The sequence below is a fragment of the Capsella rubella genome, unplaced genomic scaffold (genome assembly GCF_000375325.1).
Source record: "Capsella rubella cultivar Monte Gargano unplaced genomic scaffold, Caprub1_0 scaffold_7, whole genome shotgun sequence".
Lineage (NCBI taxonomy): Eukaryota > Viridiplantae > Streptophyta > Magnoliopsida > Brassicales > Brassicaceae > Capsella > Capsella rubella.
Window position 1 is genome coordinate 1579942 of NW_006238917.1, and position 19891 is coordinate 1599832.

The 19891-nt window shown below is 39.4% G+C and overlaps 7 protein-coding genes across 10 annotated transcripts; 6 read left to right on the forward strand and 1 right to left on the reverse strand.

Moving 5' to 3' along the window:
* The first annotated feature begins 8 nt into the window (after nucleotides 1-8).
* LOC17880534 (calcium-dependent protein kinase 18) lies at nucleotides 9-2804 on the forward strand. Its single transcript, XM_006282779.2, has 12 exons — nucleotides 9-342; nucleotides 609-739; nucleotides 839-880; nucleotides 966-1077; nucleotides 1168-1246; nucleotides 1332-1501; nucleotides 1581-1707; nucleotides 1785-1900; nucleotides 1986-2093; nucleotides 2173-2235; nucleotides 2315-2488; nucleotides 2557-2804. Exons 1-12 carry the CDS (start codon nucleotides 16-18, stop codon nucleotides 2719-2721), a joined length of 1614 nt encoding a protein of 537 aa, XP_006282841.1. The 5' UTR covers nucleotides 9-15; the 3' UTR covers nucleotides 2722-2804.
* A 119-nt stretch (nucleotides 2805-2923) lies between these two features.
* LOC17880513 (transcription factor bHLH11) lies at nucleotides 2924-4508 on the reverse strand. 2 transcript variants are annotated; one of them, XM_023778437.1, is made up of 5 exons: nucleotides 4124-4508; nucleotides 3933-4048; nucleotides 3729-3856; nucleotides 3251-3654; nucleotides 2924-3219 (listed from the first exon to the last, which is right to left on the reverse strand). In XM_023778437.1, the coding sequence occupies exons 1-5, from the start codon at nucleotides 4222-4224 to the stop codon at nucleotides 3147-3149; spliced, it is 822 nt and encodes a 273-aa protein (XP_023634205.1). In that variant the 5' UTR covers nucleotides 4225-4508; the 3' UTR covers nucleotides 2924-3146. The 2 variants fall into 2 exon arrangements, with proteins under 2 accessions (XP_023634205.1, XP_006285497.1); XM_006285435.2 differs by having other exon boundaries at nucleotides 2924-3205; nucleotides 3292-3654; nucleotides 4124-4504.
* Nucleotides 4509-4535: 27 nt separating this feature from the next.
* Nucleotides 4536-7608, forward strand: LOC17879523 (DNA-(apurinic or apyrimidinic site) lyase 2). Of its 3 annotated transcripts, none has more exons than XM_023778435.1 (10): nucleotides 4536-4684; nucleotides 4770-4881; nucleotides 4966-5187; nucleotides 5278-5363; nucleotides 5444-5559; nucleotides 5643-5723; nucleotides 5859-6062; nucleotides 6174-6325; nucleotides 6435-7117; nucleotides 7194-7608. In XM_023778435.1, the coding sequence occupies exons 1-10, from the start codon at nucleotides 4577-4579 to the stop codon at nucleotides 7263-7265; spliced, it is 1836 nt and encodes a 611-aa protein (XP_023634203.1). In that variant the 5' UTR covers nucleotides 4536-4576; the 3' UTR covers nucleotides 7266-7608. The 3 variants fall into 3 exon arrangements, with proteins under 3 accessions (XP_023634203.1, XP_006285081.1, XP_023634204.1); XM_006285019.2 differs by having other exon boundaries at nucleotides 7213-7608; XM_023778436.1 differs by lacking the exons at nucleotides 4536-4684; nucleotides 4770-4881; nucleotides 4966-5187 and having other exon boundaries at nucleotides 5277-5363; nucleotides 5449-5559.
* Nucleotides 7609-9321: 1713 nt separating this feature from the next.
* Nucleotides 9322-10210, forward strand: LOC17877938 (chaperone protein dnaJ 11, chloroplastic). The gene has a single exon (XM_006284599.2). It carries the CDS (start codon nucleotides 9471-9473, stop codon nucleotides 9951-9953), a length of 483 nt encoding a protein of 160 aa, XP_006284661.1. The 5' UTR covers nucleotides 9322-9470; the 3' UTR covers nucleotides 9954-10210.
* A 2059-nt stretch (nucleotides 10211-12269) lies between these two features.
* Nucleotides 12270-14605, forward strand: LOC17880137. The gene has a single exon (XM_006283213.2). It carries the CDS (start codon nucleotides 12482-12484, stop codon nucleotides 14477-14479), a length of 1998 nt encoding a protein of 665 aa, XP_006283275.1. The 5' UTR covers nucleotides 12270-12481; the 3' UTR covers nucleotides 14480-14605.
* Nucleotides 14606-14815: 210 nt separating this feature from the next.
* Nucleotides 14816-16186, forward strand: LOC17880289 (cold shock protein 1). Its single transcript, XM_006284886.2, has one exon. The coding sequence runs from the start codon at nucleotides 15057-15059 to the stop codon at nucleotides 15843-15845; it is 789 nt and encodes a 262-aa protein (XP_006284948.1). The 5' UTR covers nucleotides 14816-15056; the 3' UTR covers nucleotides 15846-16186.
* Nucleotides 16187-17673: 1487 nt separating this feature from the next.
* On the forward strand, nucleotides 17674-19754 carry LOC17881005 (thaumatin-like protein 1b). Its single transcript, XM_006284139.2, has 2 exons — nucleotides 17674-18685; nucleotides 19262-19754. The coding sequence occupies exons 1-2, from the start codon at nucleotides 17922-17924 to the stop codon at nucleotides 19401-19403; spliced, it is 906 nt and encodes a 301-aa protein (XP_006284201.1). The 5' UTR covers nucleotides 17674-17921; the 3' UTR covers nucleotides 19404-19754.
* The last annotated feature ends 137 nt before the right edge of the window (nucleotides 19755-19891 follow it).

Sequence of the window (19891 nt, forward strand, 5' to 3'; positions counted from 1 at the left end):
CTCGAATACCATCACATGGGTCTCTGCTGCTCTTCTCCTAAAGCCACCAGACATGGTACCAGCCCCCGGAACCCTAACGGTCATTCTCTAACGCAGGGGAAGGCAAACGAGAAGGTTAGTAATAAAAACGGGAAGAAGACGAAGAACAAGAACAAGATCCAACGGAGACGAGGAGGAAGGACTCCGTACGGTAAGCGCATCGATTTTGGGTACGCTAAGGATTTCGACAATCGATACACCATTGGGAAATTGCTCGGACATGGTCAGTTTGGCTTTACATACGTAGCCACCGATAACAACAATGGAAATAGCGTCGCCGTCAAGAGAATCGATAAGGCCAAGGTCAAACATTATTGGATTCGTACATTTTCTTGAATTCTCTATGATTCCAAAAGTTCATCGTTAATGTGTTTTACCTAAATTGAGATCCATAAATTTATATTCAACCGTTAATAATGTATTGCTTGATAACAAAGTAAGCTCTCCTTCTCAAGTTCTTGGCTTTCTCTAAGAACTTTAGACATACCAACTTTGTCCATTAAAGTCACTCTCAAGATAAGTTACAAGTTTCTTCGTGGTAAAATGGTTTTGGGTAATTTGGTGTGCAGATGTCTCTACCGATTGAAGTGGAAGATGTGAAGCGAGAGGTTAAGATACTACAAGCTTTAGGTGGGCATGAGAATGTAGTTGGGTTTCACAATGCTTTTGATGACAAAAACTATGTTTATATAGTTATGGAGTAAGCCTCAAAATTTGACTCTGTTTTATTAACATTCTTTTTCTTGTGATACAAGAAAAATGAAATTACCCTGGCTTTGATGAGTTTTTCTTTTTCCAGGTTATGTGAAGGTGGTGAATTGCTAGATCGAATACTAGGAAAGTAAGAGTAACAGCAATTTGTGTTAACATAAAATACAAATTTGGGAATTTTCACTTCAAGTAAATTTATGTGTCTATGTTTCTAGGAAAGATAGCCGTTACACCGAGAAAGATGCAGCGGTTGTGGTGCGACAAATGCTAAAAGTTGCAGCTGAGTGTCATTTACGCGGTCTAGTGCACCGAGATATGAAGCCAGAGGTAGGTACGGTTCGGTTCTATTTGATTTGATGCCTGGAAATGTGAAAGAACCTCCATCACTTAAAACAGAGTTTCCCTTTAACCCATCAGAATTTTCTGTTCAAATCAACTGAAGAAGATTCTTCTTTAAAGGCTACAGATTTTGGTTTGTCAGACTTCATAAAGCCAGGTAAGCCTTACAAGTGTTTCACTTGTCCAGTCTTGTCTCTGATACTAGGAGATGATAATGGAGACAAATTTTTTTAAAATGGTAGGAACGAAATTTCAGGATATAGTAGGAAGCGCTTACTATGTAGCACCTGAAGTGTTAAAACGTAGGTCCGGACCTGAATCAGACGTCTGGAGTATCGGTGTCATCACTTACATTCTTCTCTGCGGGAGAAGACCCTTCTGGGATAAGACTCAAGACGGAATATTCAATGAGGTCTAGTAATTTTCTGACAAATCATATAAAATCTAAAGCAATGATATGTTTTCTCTTTGTATACTGACTTGAAAAACAGGTCATGAGAAAAAAACCTGATTTCAAAACAGTCCCGTGGCCAACCATCAGCAACAGTGCCAAAGATTTCGTGAAAAAGTTATTAGTTAAGGAGCCGTGTGCACGGTTAACAGCAGCTCAAGCACTGTGTATGTTATGCAAATGCCACAAGTTTCCATTGTCTGTGGTTAGATTTAATCATTTTCCTGATGGTTGGGATTTGCAGCGCATCCATGGGTGAGAGAAGGAGGTGAGGCCTCAGAGATTCCAATAGACATCTCTGTTCTTAACAACATGCGTCAGTTTGTGAAATTCAGCCGCCTTAAGCAGATTGCTCTTAGGGTAACTAAGAAAGAGATATATTGTATTTCATATGAAAGGTCGTGATTTTTTGATTTTTTAAACCTGAGTTGTTATGTTTTCGTAGGCGCTGGCAACAACAATTGATGAGGATGAGCTGGATGATCTCAGAGACCAGTTTGATGCTATTGACATTGACAAGAACGGTTCTATAAGCCTTGAGGAGATGAGGCAGGTAAGACGTAGACAACACAAGTAAGCGATTTCACTGCATGAATGAAATGTAGAGTCTATTAACTTTTTAATCTTAACAGGCTCTAGCAAAAGATGTTCCTTGGAAACTGAAGGATGCAAGAGTTGCAGAGATTCTTCAAGCGGTAGGTAAACTGAGTTGTTAGGACTGAAGCCCCTTCCAAAGGCTAGTGTATAATCCAAAATGTGTCTGTGTCTTTTCAGATCGATAGCAACACTGATGGGTTGGTGGATTTCACTGAGTTTGTGGTGGCTACTTTGCATGTAAACCAATTGGAGGAACATGACTCTGAGAAGTGGCAACAGAGGTCAAGAGCAGCATTTGACAAGTTTGACATAGACAGAGATGGGTTTATAACTCCTGAAGAACTTCGATTGGTCAGTCTCAAGCCTTTTACATTCCCCTCTTTTTTTCTGCTTTGTTTTCTTAGAAACAGTGTTTGCAGCAAACGGGTTTGAAAGGCTCCATCGAACCACTTCTTGAAGAGGCAGATGTGGATGAAGATGGGAGACTCAGCATCCATGAGTTTAGAAGACTTTTGAGAAGTGCAAGCATCAAGTCAAGAAATATAAAAAGCCCTCCTGGTTACCAGCTTTTCCGAAAGATGTAAATTACTTAGCAAATCAGCAAGCACAAACTCTGATCTCTATTATACAGAACATTATTTGTCATTATGTGTATTTTGCTGTCAGACCAAGAAAATTGTATAGAGGCTAGGCTAGATGGGGTTTGTACATTAGATAACACTCGTCTGGTTGTGAGGTTTAGAAATGTTTCTCACGTCGTATAACAATAGTTCAGTTGCAAAGAGATTTAAGCAAGTGATTTTGTGTTTATTTGCTTGTGATAATATTACATAGTTAGGCATGGGTATAACCTACAACCAGTGTAAAAATATGGTGGTGCTATTGAGTACCTTCTCAATCAAAGAGCTAAAACACAAGGTTTAGGGGAATATGTTTATCGGTTTATGCCTTCAAAATGTCATTCACACCTCCCGGGGAACTATCTTGCACAGTTTGAGATGATGAGTAACTATTTGATGAGTTTGCAGTAGGCGTCAAGCTTTCTTTGTTCTCTTTTCCAGAAACATCCTACATGGAAGTAACTTTGATTAGTCTGTGACATAGTAGCAACACAGAACGAGCTTTTTGGCAACACCAGTGAAGATATCACTCACCTGTTGAGCTAAAGGAGATGCATGGATTTTAAGCTCAAGCTCTAAACCAACATCATCTTTATGGTCATTGCCTTGATCTAAAGAAAAAGACTTGCTTTTGGAATTTTGTTTGCTTGAAGCACCAGAAGATGATGAACGTTGCTGAATTGATGCTTGTTCGATTAGAGGATTGACGACTGAGGCTGAATAAGGTATAAAAGTGGACTGGCCCTGACTTAGGGCTACTACAGGGATAGGATAAGTGTAATGTGGTATCCATGGAACCATACTTCTGACTCTATGCTGATATTGAGCATTGAGAATCTCGATATCTGACTTGAGAGTTGCTTTTTCCTCTCTCAGCTCGCTCTTGTCTTGAATAAGCTGCTCAGCAATGGTAAAAGATGAGCAAACTCAAGTTGAATCCAGTAAGAGAATAGGCAAGTAAATCAATTCACCTCACGAGACTCTTGAGATAGTGTTGCATACTCAGCCTTTAGTCTTTCAACTTGGTTCATTACATCCTTCAGCATTTGTATTGTATCAGTGAGAATTGAAACTTTGTCACTCTTATGCCTATTTGGATCTGCAGAAAGAAACCATCAATCCCAATTTAGAATCTGTATTCATCTTGTGAGATAGATAGTTAGATATGTACATACCTAATGCATTTCCCAGCTCAAGAAACTGTTCTTTGAGCTTATCTCTACGAAGCTTCTCTCGCTCTGCTTTACGAGAACAAACTGCTTCCTTGTTCACTTCCACCACTATCTCAGCTCTGAAATTTAGACGAAATCACAACTATGAATAAACATGACACATCTTTAAAGTTTACATTTTTAAGCTCTAAAACCTGAGATTATGTCCAGAAGTAGAAGAAGAAGAAGAAGAAGCAGAGGAATCATCAGCAAAATCGGAATCAGAGCAAGTTTTTGGTTTCTTCGATTGATCCATTTACAATGTCAAAACTTCTACTAGAAAGCCGAGAAAGATATGGAGAGAGAGGAGACAGAGGGAAGAAGTAGAAGTTGGTTTCGTCTTCGTCTTCTTCTACGTGAATATATAAAAATCTAATCCGGCGATAATGGTGGTGGACGCCGACGAGGCAAATCAACAACTTGTGCTCCCCACGCGCCACCATTCAAGAGATATTATATTCTACGCGTGGTTATACTCTAGTTATCCACGTGTACAACCGTCGATTCAACTGACTTTAGTCTTCTCAGATCTCAACCGTCCAACGTTACAACCTAAAAAGGAACGATCTTTGTTGAACTTGGTGGGGGAGTGTAAGAAGAAGAAGAGCATGAAGATTGTGACTTACAACGTTAATGGCCTTAGGCAACGAGTTTCCCAGTTTGATTCTCTTCTCAAACTTCTCGATTCATTCGACGCTGATATCATCTGCTTCCAGGTTTTTTACTTTCAATTTTTGAAATTTCAATATTTTTCCTCTGTTTCGCCTATGAATCCGTAATAATAGAGAGTTTAAAATCTAGGAAACGAAACTAAGAAGGCAAGAATTAACAGCGGATTTGGCTATAGCTGATGGGTATGAATCGTTTTTCTCGTGCACCCGCACTTGTGAGAAAGGTCGTACTGGTTATTCTGGTAAGCATCAAGCTATAGTCTTCAGTGGATTTTGAGAAATAGAGGAAATGGTTGGAGTTTTTTTTATCTTCTTGAAATTTGCAGGTGTAGCAACCTTTTGCAGAGTAAAGTCAGCATCTTCAAGCTGTGAAATTGCTTTGCCTGTTGCTGCAGAAGAAGGCATCACGGGCCTTGTTAGCAGTAACTCACGAGATGGGAAGAATGAAAGGTCTACTGTAGCCGAAGGTCTTGAGGAATATGAGAAAGAAGAGCTCCTTAGAATTGACCAAGAAGGACGCTGCGTTATTACTGATCATGGCCACTTTGGTATGACTCTTGACTCTTTTTTTCATGTACATTTTTTTCTGTAAAATGTAATTTTCATTACAGTTTGAATATATCTATGTGTTTTTTCAGTTATCTTCAATGTCTATGGACCGCGAGCTGTTGCTGATGATGCTGAGAGGATTGAGTTTAAGCATCGGTTCTATAATATATTAGAGGTAAGCTTATCAGTTTCTGAATGGAGACAATGAGGTACTTCGGCTTATTTTGAGTTAACTGTTTCTTAGTTTTCTTGTAGAGAAGATGGGAGTGTCTTTTGCATCAAGGAAGAAGGGTATTTGTTGTTGGAGATCTCAACATTGCTCCTTCTGCTATGGATAGATGTGAAGCTGGGCCTGATTTCGAGAAAAACGAGTATTTAAATAGTCATATTCATGATCTGCTTAAGTCGTTTTGCTTTACTCTGATTTATCATTTCATGCCAACATATAATTCAGGTTCAGGAAGTGGTTTAGATCTCTGCTAGTTGAACGTGGAGGCTCATTCTCTGATGTTTTCAGATCAAAACATCCCGAAAGGTGAAATTATGTGATAACCTCTTCTGTGTTTATTGAGGGAGCCATCCATATTTCGCTTTTTTATCATTGGATACATTCTTTGAACCTTTTTTTTTTATTATTATCAGTGATAGCTCATTTCTGGATTTCTAATAGGAAAGATGCATTCACATGTTGGTCCTCAAGTACTGGAGCAGAACAATTTAACTACGGTTCGAGGATTGATCATATCTTAGTTGCTGGATCATGCTTGCATCAAGACAAAGATAAGGAAGGCCATTGTTTTCTTGCCTGTCATGTCAAGGAATGTGACATATTAACAGAGTATAAGCGGTTTAAGAATGAAAATATGCCAACAAGGTAAGCCTAGATGATCATTAGTGATCCCATGTGTGTTTCAACTTAATAGATTACCTTTTTCATTCTACTTGGGTCTTGAAATGACGGTGAATCACCTTCTGTACACTACAGGTGGAAAGGTGGATTGGGTACAAAATTAAAGGGATCAGACCATGTACCTGTATTCACTAGTGTTGATGATTTACCAGACATTCCTGAACACAGCACTCCGCCGTTAGCTTCGAGATACCTTCCCATGATTTATGGTTTCCAGCAAACTCTTGGTACAAAAAACATTTCTCAATTTTTCAGCGTGATGGATTGGTTTGGTTTTATTCCTGTCTTTACCTTTGTTGGTATCTTTCTTCACTTTTTTTTTGTTTACTGTAACAGTATCAGTGTTTATGAGAAGGCAAGCCAATGAGGAAGCCAAAGCCAATGAAGTGACGACATGTTCAACATCATCGAGTCAAGGGAATGCTTCATCAAGTTGTGGAGATGTTTCGACAGGACCACTGAGAAACTGTGATTCAATGGGGATTTCACTGGAGAAGTCTTGTTCTTTTGAGAACGAATCCACTTGTAGCATTACAGAATCAGACACGGTGGCATCAAGAGGTTCCATTGGTAACCCTGGTGATGGACTTCGTGTATCATCAGTGAGAGTTGTGAATTTCTCTAGAAATAAAGACAGGAAAAAGGCAAGAAAAATCCAATCATCTCAGCTTTCTCTTAAGTCCTTTTTCACTACAAACTCAGAGGTAAACAATGGCGGGGATAAGTCTTCTCCCTGTGTTCAATCCAGTCGCAGCTCCCAAGTAGAAAGCATCACAGAACCGACTGTTTCCAGCCAAGAAGACAACAAACCAACTACTTCAACACAGGAACAAGATCAAAGCAACTCATCAGCACAACAAAAGAACGATGCAGCTTTGATGGAGTGGCAAAGGATACAGAACCTAATGCAAAACAGCATACCTCTCTGCAAAGGACATAAAGAAGCTTGTGTTGCTCGGGTCGTAAAGAAACCAGGTCCCACATTTGGACGCAGATTCTACGTCTGCTCTCGAGCTGAGGTAAAAGAAGTAACCAAAGCCAAGCCTTTCTAATAGTGGCAATTATATGCTCTAATGGTATCTACAACTCTTGTAGGGACCTTCCTCTAATCCAGAAGCAAACTGTGGTTATTTCAAATGGGCATCATCAAAATTCAGAGACAAGTAAAGGAGTGATGAATCAAACATGATGCGCAAAATGTGAACGGATAGTATTCAGGAACCAAGGATTTAATCTAGTGAGCTCAGGTACACCATAGAAACTCAACAATGTCGGTATATAGTTGATATTAGTATTAATATAATCGCGTAAGCCTTGACCAATGTGTAAAGTTGCTGGAGTAAGCTTCTTTCAACGTTGCTGTCTCTATCACTTTATCCCCCTTGTTCTCGTTTAATAATGTGTATTGTTCGTTCCTTCTAATGTGATTAACTTTTAGCTTTATAAGCAGCTAATATACTAATGTTACAAGTTGCAGAAATTTAAAATTAAAAGGTTATGTTAATTGAGACAAGGATACGTATACGTATACGTATGTGTGTGTGTGTGTGTGTGTGTATGGAATTTGATTATATTTTATATGGAAGATGACATGAAAGCACAAAATGCTGATGGAAGGGAATGTGTCACCCACGAAATTGGTGGTGTTAATCGTCGACGTCACTTACCATTGTTTATATACATGTAAAAATGGTGTGTGGCTTGGCTTTTGAAGATGTCAAAAGACTTGAATATAATTCTCCCTTGATAATATGATTAAGAAGAGTAAATTTTACAATCATAGTGATATATATGATGATTGTTTGATCTTAGATTAAGTTTGATCAAGGAGAAAGATGAAATCCGATGGGCACTGGTTACCACAACAAGTAGAATTGGATTTTATTGGGTACAAATTATAAGATGTCGACCAAACACGTGGTTGGAGAAGAAGTAGAGATTATATATGATTACAATATATAGTTGTTTCGCTTACAACAACAAACAATCACAGTCTTCTAGAACTCGGGGAGGTTTCAACGTGATCATCTTGGTTTAAGGACTATTCGGAGAGCCACTGGGACACGAACTGTTTTCATAGTTTCTAAGACTTTTCAACGTAGCTCTTAGATAACAACTTAAACCATGAGATTATCTTTTTGTTGATTCAAATACAAATTATGCATATCTCGGGTTTGTAGTAACACCAAAAAAATTGTGTAGTAACCAAAAAAAAAGAAAAAAAAAAAAGATGGAGTTTAGTTTACCCTTAATTGTAGTCTCCATCCGTGATTCCGGTTATTTTGAATTACCTCCCGCACAAGAATACAAAATAAATAAAATAATAACTCAGTCGACTTTTTCTAAATCTTCTACGAATGTTTAGAAAAACAAAAAGCCGACTTTTCTCTTGATTAAGACCTCAACCATAATAATAGGTTACATAAATTTTAAATATTTATATTACCTATTATATATTTGATGCTACTAATCTTTATTTTAACGTAATCTGTTTAGTACAAAAGACTGTTTTTGATGGTATGATTTTAATTCTGTGTGCTAAAGAATAACAAATTTCTCACAAAATCAAATTGCATGTACGTATTACCATTGGCCTTTTCTCTTTTATAATTCTAATTCCATAGTACGAAAATATGTAAAAGGCACAACGATATCGTATGTTTTGTATGGTTGTGGCCTGTGGGAGGCAACCTTGCTATATGGAGAGACTTTTCTCAATCTTCTAAAAAATCTATTTCTGTCTTCTCAATATCCAACAAAACAATACACGGTCCATATACGTTTCCATACATCATATATTTTATTTTTATTAAAATCAAAAAAAAAAAATCTAGACATTAGAAGATTCCATTTTCTGGATTTCCACCATAAAATAATTTTCTAAAATAAAAGTTGCATGCAAAATAAATAAAACTAAAAACCAAAGAGCCTGATATCATTTTCTGTGCAATTTATTCCTTTGCATCCTTTGTCTTGTTTTTCTTTTCTTTTTTTGTTAACATGAAAATAAATAAATAAATGTATTGGTATGCTAAAAATTGACAATTACAGCCACAGAACAATTTGGCCACTATTGAAAATCTTACGTACATTCTTATCTCTTGTGCAATAATTTCCAAAACTGGATAAGGGATCACACTCATATCACACAGGATCCGACCCTTCTTTTTAGAACCCGACCCGTCTTTATTAATCCCTCTACATTTTTAAACTAAATTTTTGAGTCTTATTAATGAAGCAAAATTAATCCCACTAAATCGTCTCTTTGCCTATAAATAAATCCCTCTCTTTCCTTTCTTCTTCAATCTTTCCCTCTCGATCGAACGCAAAAACTCAGCGAAACTCGCAAACGACAGCGTTTCATAGCCGACGATGCTTTCTTCATCTCCGAGCTCCTTCACTCATCCATTTCTCTCTTCTTCCCCTCCTCTCTCCCCTTTATCCCCGCCGTCTCGCATGGCTCGGATCTCTCCTCCTCTAGTCTCCGCCTCTTGCTCTTACACCTGCGCCGAAGACTCGCCCAGGTTGCATCAGATCCCGCGGCGATTGACGACGGCGACTGCTTCCCTCTACGACGTCCTCGAGGTTCCGTTAGGCGCGACGAGCCAGGATATCAAATCGGCATACCGGAGATTAGCCAGGATCTGCCATCCCGACGTGGCGGGAACCGATCGGACTAACTCGTCGGCGGATGAGTTCATGAGGATCCACGCCGCGTACTGCACGCTTTCCGATCCTGAGAAACGCTCTGTTTACGATCGGAGGATGCTGCGGCGGAGCCGTCCTCTGTCCGTTAGTACCTCCGGGTTGGGCAGTTACGTCGGACGGAACTGGGAAACTGATCAGTGCTGGTAGCGAGTTGACTCGGTGAACGAGTTTGACCCAGCCGAGTTTAATTAGATGTAAATACGAAAGGCGAGCAAAGACGGGCTTTGACGTTTGTAATTAATAATAGTAAGTGTTATAGTTAAGCTAACACGGACGAGGATTAGTGTGTGTGTGTGTGCTAACATACGCCTTGTGTTTACGTTAGGATCTCCGCGTTTTTTTTACCTTGTGAATCCTAAATTATATAATCAAATGATAAACAATATATATAATTTGCTTTCATTGTTGTGAACTTGTTGTGATAATAGCTGTTTAATCTTTTCCTTTCGAAGAAGCTCATCACTAAATACACAGATTCGAGCAGTTCTTTATTAAGTGTAAAAAAAAAGTTTAAAAAACACTTAAACGTAGTCAAGAAACGAATCGAATAGTATGGGTTCTTGGTATAGTTTCAATAACCAGTTACGTTTAGGTTTCTTTTCTCTCTAGATAATGAAACTCAACCAAATTGATGCTATATATCCGTATTATCATAACTATGAACCAAAAAAAAAAAAACGGATAGAGAGTAAAGCATATCATCTAGTTTGGGAATCAAAATACAGTTGATAGAATGCATCCATACGTGATTATAATGATCTTCTGGCCCACGAAAATGATGGACATACACGTTAACATGGATGGCCAATGAAAATCAGATTTGTCCATGTGAACTAAACCCATCACCAGTTATAATTCGATTTTGCGAAGTTGAGAAGTTTTGTTTAATGAAATTGGAAGCTGGAGCTAATTTTTATCAATGATGCAAATGGTTCTAAGTAGAAAATTTGCACGACTCTGCTGATAAAATAACTTGGACGTTATCTTTTATAAATTATAACCCTAGCGGCGAGGGGGGGACAAATACATAATAAGAGAGGTCCGTTAGATCTTCTCTACAACTTTTTATCTTTATTTGTCGGGACTTTTTATTTTTATAATAGATCCCCATACTTTTTATTTATCTATTTTGTCGAAAAAATACTTTATTTATATATTTATTTATAACAACTAGTAATGTAATGACCTTCTAGAAGCTATAGCAAGATAGTGTGTCTATTTTTTTTTTGTCTATATACAAATAAAAATCCTCCAAGGGGGAGGCAACAAAATATCTCTCAATCTCGTGGCTCTTCTTATTTTTGTGATGAAGAATATATTTCAAGAATTTTGCTAAGTAATAAACAGAATATGATTTCAACGAATTTTACGCGCAAAACATTTTTCGACGTTTAACTGAAAGACGTGCTCCAGTTGCTCTTTATATACCATATAGATTCATTGTAACCACGTTCTCTTCGTTTGTAGGAAAGCAAAAAACGGTTGGTTTATGTTGAACTCATTTATTCACTTCTAAGCTATTTAGCTTTGTTGGGTTATGACATAAAACAAACGAGGCAGATATCGGATAACGCTCTCAAAAATTCGTATAAAAGAAAGCTTTCTAATCATTTAGTTTTGTACTTTATTTCTTGCTTGTGACAAATATCTATACTAGTATTATTTTTGGTCCCGTTATTTTTGCTTGCATGTGTGTGTATAAACCGATTAAATATAAAGATCCACTTGTGTTGTAATATCTGTTATACTACTAAAAAAAAAACAGTGTTGAGAAATAACTGTCATAATAACATTATCTTGAAGTGAGGAAGTCTCTTTGTCAATAGATAGCACTGTTGCAACCTTAAACCAAAATTTTGTTATAAGAATCAACTGAAACTAATTGAATTTACAAATAGTTTATATGGTTTTTGAGTATTTTTGAATTTTGTAATTATGTAGTAATTATCTTCTTGTTATTCAAAATCACAACATATAAATGTGAAACATGGCCCAGAAATAAATATGGTTGGTTATAACATTCGATGTAGTTAGCCACACACCACACACACACGACTTCAAGAAGAAGCAAAAAAAAACCAGCTAGCCTTAGCCAATAAATGGTTTATGTCTGTCTTTCCGGGGCCCAAATTAAGTTATCCAATCACATTTGACATTTCCAACAGTTTCATATTTCCACGTCTTACTCATTTCTATGTACATAAAGTAGTACTCCAACATATTATCGGAGTAATCTTTTTGTTATCTTCTATGAATTCGGGATGTAAACCATGAAAATCCCAAAACACAGGTGTGTGTTGATAACCTTGGGAACCAATCAAACGTAATATATTTGAAGACGATTGGAACAACTTTTGTTGACATTTCCTGAACAAACCTATTCTCCAATTTTTCATATTTTAAAAATATATGGAATATTGTTGATGAAAAGAGCTGATGCGAAGACTTAGTAAATGTACTAATAAGTAATTTACTCCGATCGACAACGAAAGCCGGCGACGACCGGCGTGTTCTGTAAGAAATACATTAGAAATGACAGAAACCGTGTTTTCTAAGACCAAACCCCCCTGCAACAAAACAAAACATAACACGAATGTTTCCTTCATTATCTTTCAAATTAATTAAGATCCAACCGTTTCTTAATTTCCTTGATCTAAAACCAGTTTCTTTGATCTATGGGTGATCTAGCTAAGCAGATATTGTCTCGCCCTATTCAACTCGCAGACCAAGTGGTGAAAGCCGGAGATGAAGCCACGATCAACAAACAAGAATGCGCCGATATCAAGTCCAAGACGGAAAAGCTCTCTGCTCTTCTCCGTCAAGCCGCTCGTGCTAGCTCCGACCTCTACGAACGTCCCACTCGCCGTATCATCGACGACACTGAGAACGTTCTCGAGAAAGCACTGGCCATGGTCCAGAGATGCCGCGACGATGGCTACATAATGCGTCTTTTCAACATAATCCCCGCCGCCGCATTCCGTAAGATGATCTCCCAACTAGAAAACTCCGTCGGCGATGTCTCTTGGCTCCTCCGTGTCTCAACTCCCGCCGGTAACGACGACGACGAAGGGTTTGGCTACTTAGGCCTCCCTCCGATTGCAGCCAACGAACCAATCTTGTGTCTTATTTGGGAGCAAATCGCGGTTCTGATGACCGGTTCGCCGGAAGATAAATCCGACGCCGCCGCGTCGTTAGCTTCTTTAGCGAGAGATAACGACAGATACGTGAAATTGATAGTTGAAGAAGGTGGAGTCAACCCTTTGTTGAAACTTCTGAAAGAAGGTAAGGTCGACGGCCAAGAAAACGCGGCGAGAACAATCGGGTTATTGGGTCGTGACCCGGAAAGCGTGGAGCATATGATTCAGCTTGGTGTTTGTTCAGTGCTTTCGAGTATTCTTAAAGAAGGTTCGATGAAGGTTCAGGCGGTTGTGGCTTGGGCTGTTTCAGAGCTTGTTTCTGGTAACCACGCGAAATGTCAAGAGCTGTTCGCGCAAAACAACGTGATACGTCTTCTCGTGAGTCATTTAGCATTTGAAACGGTTCAAGAACATAGCAAATACGCGGTTGTTGCCGGTAGAGCTACGTCGATGCATCACGCCGTCGTGATGGCAAGTAAAATCAATTTGCCGGCGGTTAACGAGGAGGAGGAGGATACTAGCCAGATCGGAAACCCGAACATCATGCCGAATCAGATGCATAACATAGTTACGACTACAATGGCGATGAAGGCGGTTGGATCGGGATCAAAATCGAATCTTTCTAGCCGATTTGACACCGGTGAGGACGAGCAACCGCCGGAAAAGCTGCCGGAGAAGAGTTATAGTTTGAATTCAAAGATCAAGGCTTACAGTAGTACGGCACATCAATCGCGAAATGGGTCGGTCACGAGAGGGAGAGAGCTTGAAGATCCGGCGACGAAGACTTACATGAAAGCGATGGCGGCGAGAGCGTTGTGGAAACTCGCAGTAGGAAACTCGTCGATATGCCGAGTGATCACCGAGTCACGAGCTTTGCTCTGTTTCGCGGTTTTACTAGACAAAGGAGACGCAGACACCAAGTATAACACAGCTATGGCTATCATGGAGATAACCGCCGTGGCTGAAGAAAACGCTGATCTTAGACGATCCGCGTTCAGACGCACCTCACCGGCGTGCAAAGCCGTCGTTGACCAGCTATTCAGAATCGTTGAAAACGCCGACGCCGAATCCGATTTGCTCATCCCCTGTGTAAGATCAATCGGAAACCTAGCAAGAACGTTCAAATCCGCGGAAACGCATATGATCGTGCCTTTGGTAAAACTCCTCGACGACGGAGAACCAGATTTGGCGGCGGAGGTAGCAGTCGCGTTATCTAAGTTCGCGACGGAGGAAAACTTCTTAAGCAAAGATCACTCGAAGACGATCATCGAGGCGGGAGGATCGAAGCTTCTGGTACAGCTAGCGTATTTCGGAGAGAACGGAGCTCAGATACCAGCCTTGGTTTTGCTGAGCTACGTGGCGATGAACGTACCTGACAGTGAAGAGCTAGCGAAAGACGAAGTGTTAACCGTACTGGAGCGGGCATCGAAGCAAGCTAATGTGATAGAAGATGAAGATATGGAAGGTTTGTTGTATGAAGCTAAGAGCAGACTCGAGCTTTACCAATCCAGAGGTTCCAGAGGCTTTCACATATGATTCTCATTTCTCATTAGAAAAAGAATTAGTATGATTTGGTTTCCACATGTATTCAAAAGTTGTATAAAGTTTTATTGTTTCCAGTGTAGTAGGCTTGGCAATGAGATCGATCACAACGTTTTGTTTTGTCGTCCTGAAAAAACATCAGCAAAACCGAATTGGGAAATAAATAAATAGCCCGTACCGAATCCGCTAAAGCCCATTAAAGAAGTTGGACTAAAGGCCCAGTATTGTAGCGGCGTCCAAGATTAAAATGTCCAGTGGTGGACGCGTGCTCACCTGATAAACCGACGCGGATAGAAGGAAACAAAGTGAAGTGGCAAGTTTCCCAAATTCCCCCACTCCCGAAGAATCTTCCACACCCAAAATTTGGTTAAACTTGGGCGGCAGAGTCTAATTAGGGTTTAATTACATCCCACTAAACTAGGGTTTTGTCACTAATTTTCTTATTAATTACAGATTTAATCCACTCAACCTCTCCATATAAATATACACACACACGCCTTCGGATTTTACCAACCAAAACCCTAATTCATTCAATCCCTTCTTCTAACTTTTTGCTTGTTTGGTAATTCCGATGGCGTCAGAGTCCGCGGCGAGATCTACCGGCAAGGTTAATTGGTTTAACGATACGAAAGGCTATGGTTTCATTGCTCCAGACGAAGGTGGTGATGAGCTGTTCGTTCACCAATCCGCAATTGTTTCCGAAGGTTACCGGAGTTTAGCTGTCGACGATTTGGTTGAGTTCTCTATTACTCAGGGAAGCGACGGCAAGACCAAAGCCGTCGATGTAACTGCTCCCGGTGGTGGTCCTCTTAAGAAGGAGAACAAGTCTCGCGGTGGCGGTGCTAGGCGCGGAGCTGGAGGAGACGGTTGTTACAAGTGTGGCGATGCAAGCCACTTTGCTAGGGATTGCTCTCAGAAATCAGATGGGAACGGGGCAGACCAGCGTGGAGCTAGGAAAGATGGCTGTTACAGTTGCGGTGGCGAGGGTCACTTCGCTAGGGATTGTACTCAGAAACCAGTTGGGAACGGAGCAGACCAACGTGGAGCCAGGAAAGATGGTTGTTACAATTGCGGTGGCGATGGACACTTGGCTAGGGATTGTACTCAGAAAGCGGTGGCTGGAAACGTGAGAAGCGGCGGCGTCAGTGACCGTAGTGGTGGACCTTGTTATACATGTGGTGGAGTTGGTCACTTGGCAAGAGATTGTGCGACTAAGAGACCGCCCGGTAAATGTTACCATTGTGGTGGTCTTGGTCACTTGGCTCGTGATTGTGACCGGAGAGGAAGCGGTGGTGGAGGTAACAGTTGTCACCGTTGTGGCGAGGAAGGTCACTTTGCTAGGCAATGTGCTGTTGCTTAATTGCTTTCCTTCTCAACAAAAGAGAGAATGAAACTGAATCGAGTTATTTATATATTTCTCTTCGTTTTCTTTTCTTTTTTTTTGTTGTTGATGGGAATGAAACTGCCTGGTCCTTTTGGTGTTTTTGACTTCTTATTATTATTATACTACAAAGAGAGAGTGATCCCTTTTCTTCTTGTTATAACCATCTCCTTTAGTGTTTGTCTTTGACATGGATGCTCTTTTCTTTTCTATCTGTTTCCGGAAATTTTGACCTCATATTGCTTATGTCATCCCAACTTTTGAGTTTTGTCCTTTTGTTGTTGAATTGTTACTTGTTTCAGTTTATTGCTTTTGTACTACTCTCTCTATGTTTTGACTATTAGTCTATTATTTTGACACAAGATCAATCCAATCTTTGGGTTCTTTGTTTTGGTGTAGAGCTTGTTTTGTGCAGTTCCTACACTTTGAATTATCGATTAGACTTGCATTATAGTACCCTGTGAATTGGTGTAAAGGCTAATCGTTTACCTGCAATTTATAGTCATGTAGGGGGAATGTCACAGTCGTTTTTTCCGGGTTAAAAGTTTCACTAGGTAGCAAAATCCAAGATTGATGACGAATCTTCCTAATAGAAGAAACTGGAAAGAGGAAACCCAGGATTGATGTTCACCTTTTCCTGCACAAACATATAGCCTAAGCCACACGATTATTGGTTATATTATCTTAAAACACACTTATAAGAACCTGACTAGGTTAAACATCATCCACGTCTCCTCGTGTTTTTTTTTTTTATGTTGATGGATCCAATCAACCAAAACCTTACTAATCACCTCACATCGCATTAATCACTTGAAATAAATAGCCAAAACTCTAATCAGTCATACCAGAAAAACTATTTAAATATAAGAACCAGTTACATGTCCTAGTCAAAACGTAAATAACTTGTAACAATAGAAGAAGCATGAACCAACCAAGTTGATATCTCTACATCACACAACAAAAGCTTGGAATGTCGTTGACCCAACACCCTGAATCTCTCTCTTTTTTTGTTCTTTATAAAAAACAATCTTACGAAACACCCATCCAACGTTAGCCACTGTGTCTCTTTCCCATGATAACTCAAATAAAATAAAATATAGTATTTCTCTCCTGAACCTTTTCTGATCGTATGTTGCTGTTTGAATGCTAAATAGATGTTTGAGAGGCTCACGAAATATATCAAACATCATCATCATATTTAATATTGTCATCTTGTAATAATTATAATAATTAATTAACAGTGACACAGCACAACTTGGGTGGATGGTAGCTAGATACTCTCGTAAGACCGTGTCCCTTGGAAGAGAGAAGAGGGCAGAATCTAAGGATAGCATCACACACACACTACGTTTTCTTCTTGCGTTTGTTCACCGCCTCTTCCATTTTATCACGACTCAGTTCTTTTGTTACCGTATTTATTCGGACATATAATAATGTTTTCCGCATTTTAGACTAATAGTATTAGTAACATAAAGTTTCTCTGGATCGAATCACATATTCAGCAAAGAAAATTACAGACGAAGTAATGGATCGGCTGAAAATATTTATTATAATATAAAAGCCAAAGGAGGGGACAAGTCCGATGTAGATCACCGACATCAACACTGATCATATCCATATGCAACCCATATTGTCCTATTGCACGAATCATACAATTAAGAAACATGATATAATAATAATTTCTATGATTCAAAAATACTACATGTTTGTATTATAACCCTCACTAAAATAAATAATAACGTGAACATGTACGACACATTGGCCGACTAACATAGACAAAGGCGGCATGGGCTCACGTGAAAGCCGACCTTTCTAAAAAAATCTTTGGTCCTTTAAAAAGATGAGTCAAGTCTCCAAAGACCTCATTCTCCCCAATTTCTATCTCTCTCCAACTCGTAAATTCTCTTACCATATAAATACAAAGCCTACACATTTACGCTCTTTATACATTTCTCTCCAGAGAGCAGAAACAGAGTCACCGGAAAACAAAATCTCCGGCGACATAAAACACACAAAAAGTTCAATATCTAAATACTCTGGTGACTCTCTGCTCAAATGGGTCAATCTCAAGTTTCTCTCTTTCTTCTTCTAGTTCTCGCTTTAATCTATGGCGTTTCATCTACCACTTTCACCATCCTTAACCAGTGTAGCTACACCGTCTGGCCTGGTCTTCTCTCCGGCGCTGGAACCCCTCCTTTACCCACCACAGGATTCTCCTTAAACCCGACTGAAACACGTGTCATCCCAATCCCCGCTGCTTGGTCCGGCCGTATCTGGGGCCGTACTCTCTGCACACAAGACGCAACCACCGGGAAATTCACTTGCGTCACCGGGGACTGTGGTTCTTCCGCCGTAGAATGCTCCGGATCTGGCGCTGCGCCTCCTGCAACACTCGCCGAGTTCACCCTAAACGGAGCCGGTGGTCTGGATTTCTACGACGTGAGTCTCGTAGACGGTTACAACATCCCCATGACCATTGTTCCTCAGGGGGGAGGAGATGCCGGAGGAGTCGCTGGAAACTGCACGACCACCGGATGCGTCGCAGAGCTCAACGGTCCGTGTCCTGCTCAGCTGAAAGTGGCTGCGACGGGAGCTGAAGGAGTAGCTTGCAAAAGCGCGTGCGAGGCGTTTAACACGCCGGAGTATTGCTGCAGCGGGGCGTTTGGAACGCCGGACACGTGTAAGCCGAGTGAGTACTCGTTGTTTTTCAAAAACGCGTGTCCGAGAGCTTATAGTTACGCATACGACGACGGAACTAGCACTTTCACTTGTGCCGGAGCTGATTACCTCATCACTTTCTGTCCTTCTCCTAATCCAAGGTAACCCATTTTTTTCCAAGAATTATGAATATATAAATAAACAAATTTTGACATTTAGGCTAATTAAAAAGGTTAGTTCCGATGTTCTTATCAAATCAATTAAAAAGGGAAAAAAGTTTGGTTCTAATTCTATTAGAAGAAGTCCCCGGTTTCGATTTTTTTTTTAGACAAATTCAAAAGGTCAATAATGTTGGAGATGAATAATGAATTTACCTTTTTGGTTGTGTAACGTTTTGAATGAGGTCAAATCACCGAATAAAAATCATGGCTCATGCTTTTACATAATGGTCCGTGTTCTTTTGTCAATTTGTGAAATCATATGACAAGACGACATTTTACATTTCCACCCGTTGGGCATTTAAATCAACATAATAATTATAATATATATATATATATAATGATTTATGTTGGATGCGTAGATCTTTTTATTTCAACGTCGGTGAACTGTGGCCATGCGTGGTCCAAAACACGGCTCTTTAATTTGTTCATATTGCAAATAATTTAAATATATGTGTTTGTTTTTTTTATTCAAGACGTCAGAGTGATATAATTAAATGTTGTTTTCTTGTGTAACAGTGTGAAGAGTGCAACAAAAGGACTCCAACCCGAAGCGGTAAGCTATTCTGCTGCATCTCAAAACGCGTCGCCAACTCTCTCTACCTTGTTTTCGATTGGCGTTTTGACTTTGGCGTCTTGGGCGATGCTACGCGTTTGGTGATAACTCTCTTCCCTACCCCCGACGTTTTTTCCAAGTTTTTTATTAATAAGACATCGTTCGTGATTTTTTTTCTCAATTAAGAGAAATAAATGACCATCGAAGGAAAAAATGGCAAGAAGAAAAGATTTTATTAGTTAGTCGAAGAGTGATTTTATTAGAGGTGATGATTTTTAGAATCATCTTATTTTAGATTGGTTAGCTATTATGTAGTGTTAGTCTTTAACAAAAAAAAAAATTATGTAGTGTTAGTGTCTATGTAATTTTTGTAGACAAGTGTTCTGTCTTTTTTATGGTATGTGTATGTGATATATATAACAGTTTTGTTTGCGGAATTAATTGATTGGTAATGCATTTTAGAATGTAGCTAAAATAAACAGATGGAAAAAAAAACAAATGGAATTGAAAGGGAGAACCTCAAAAGAAAAATGCCAATAAGTGTTGAAAATTGGATATAAGTGGCGTGTAATCACAAGTGTTGAAGTATATAA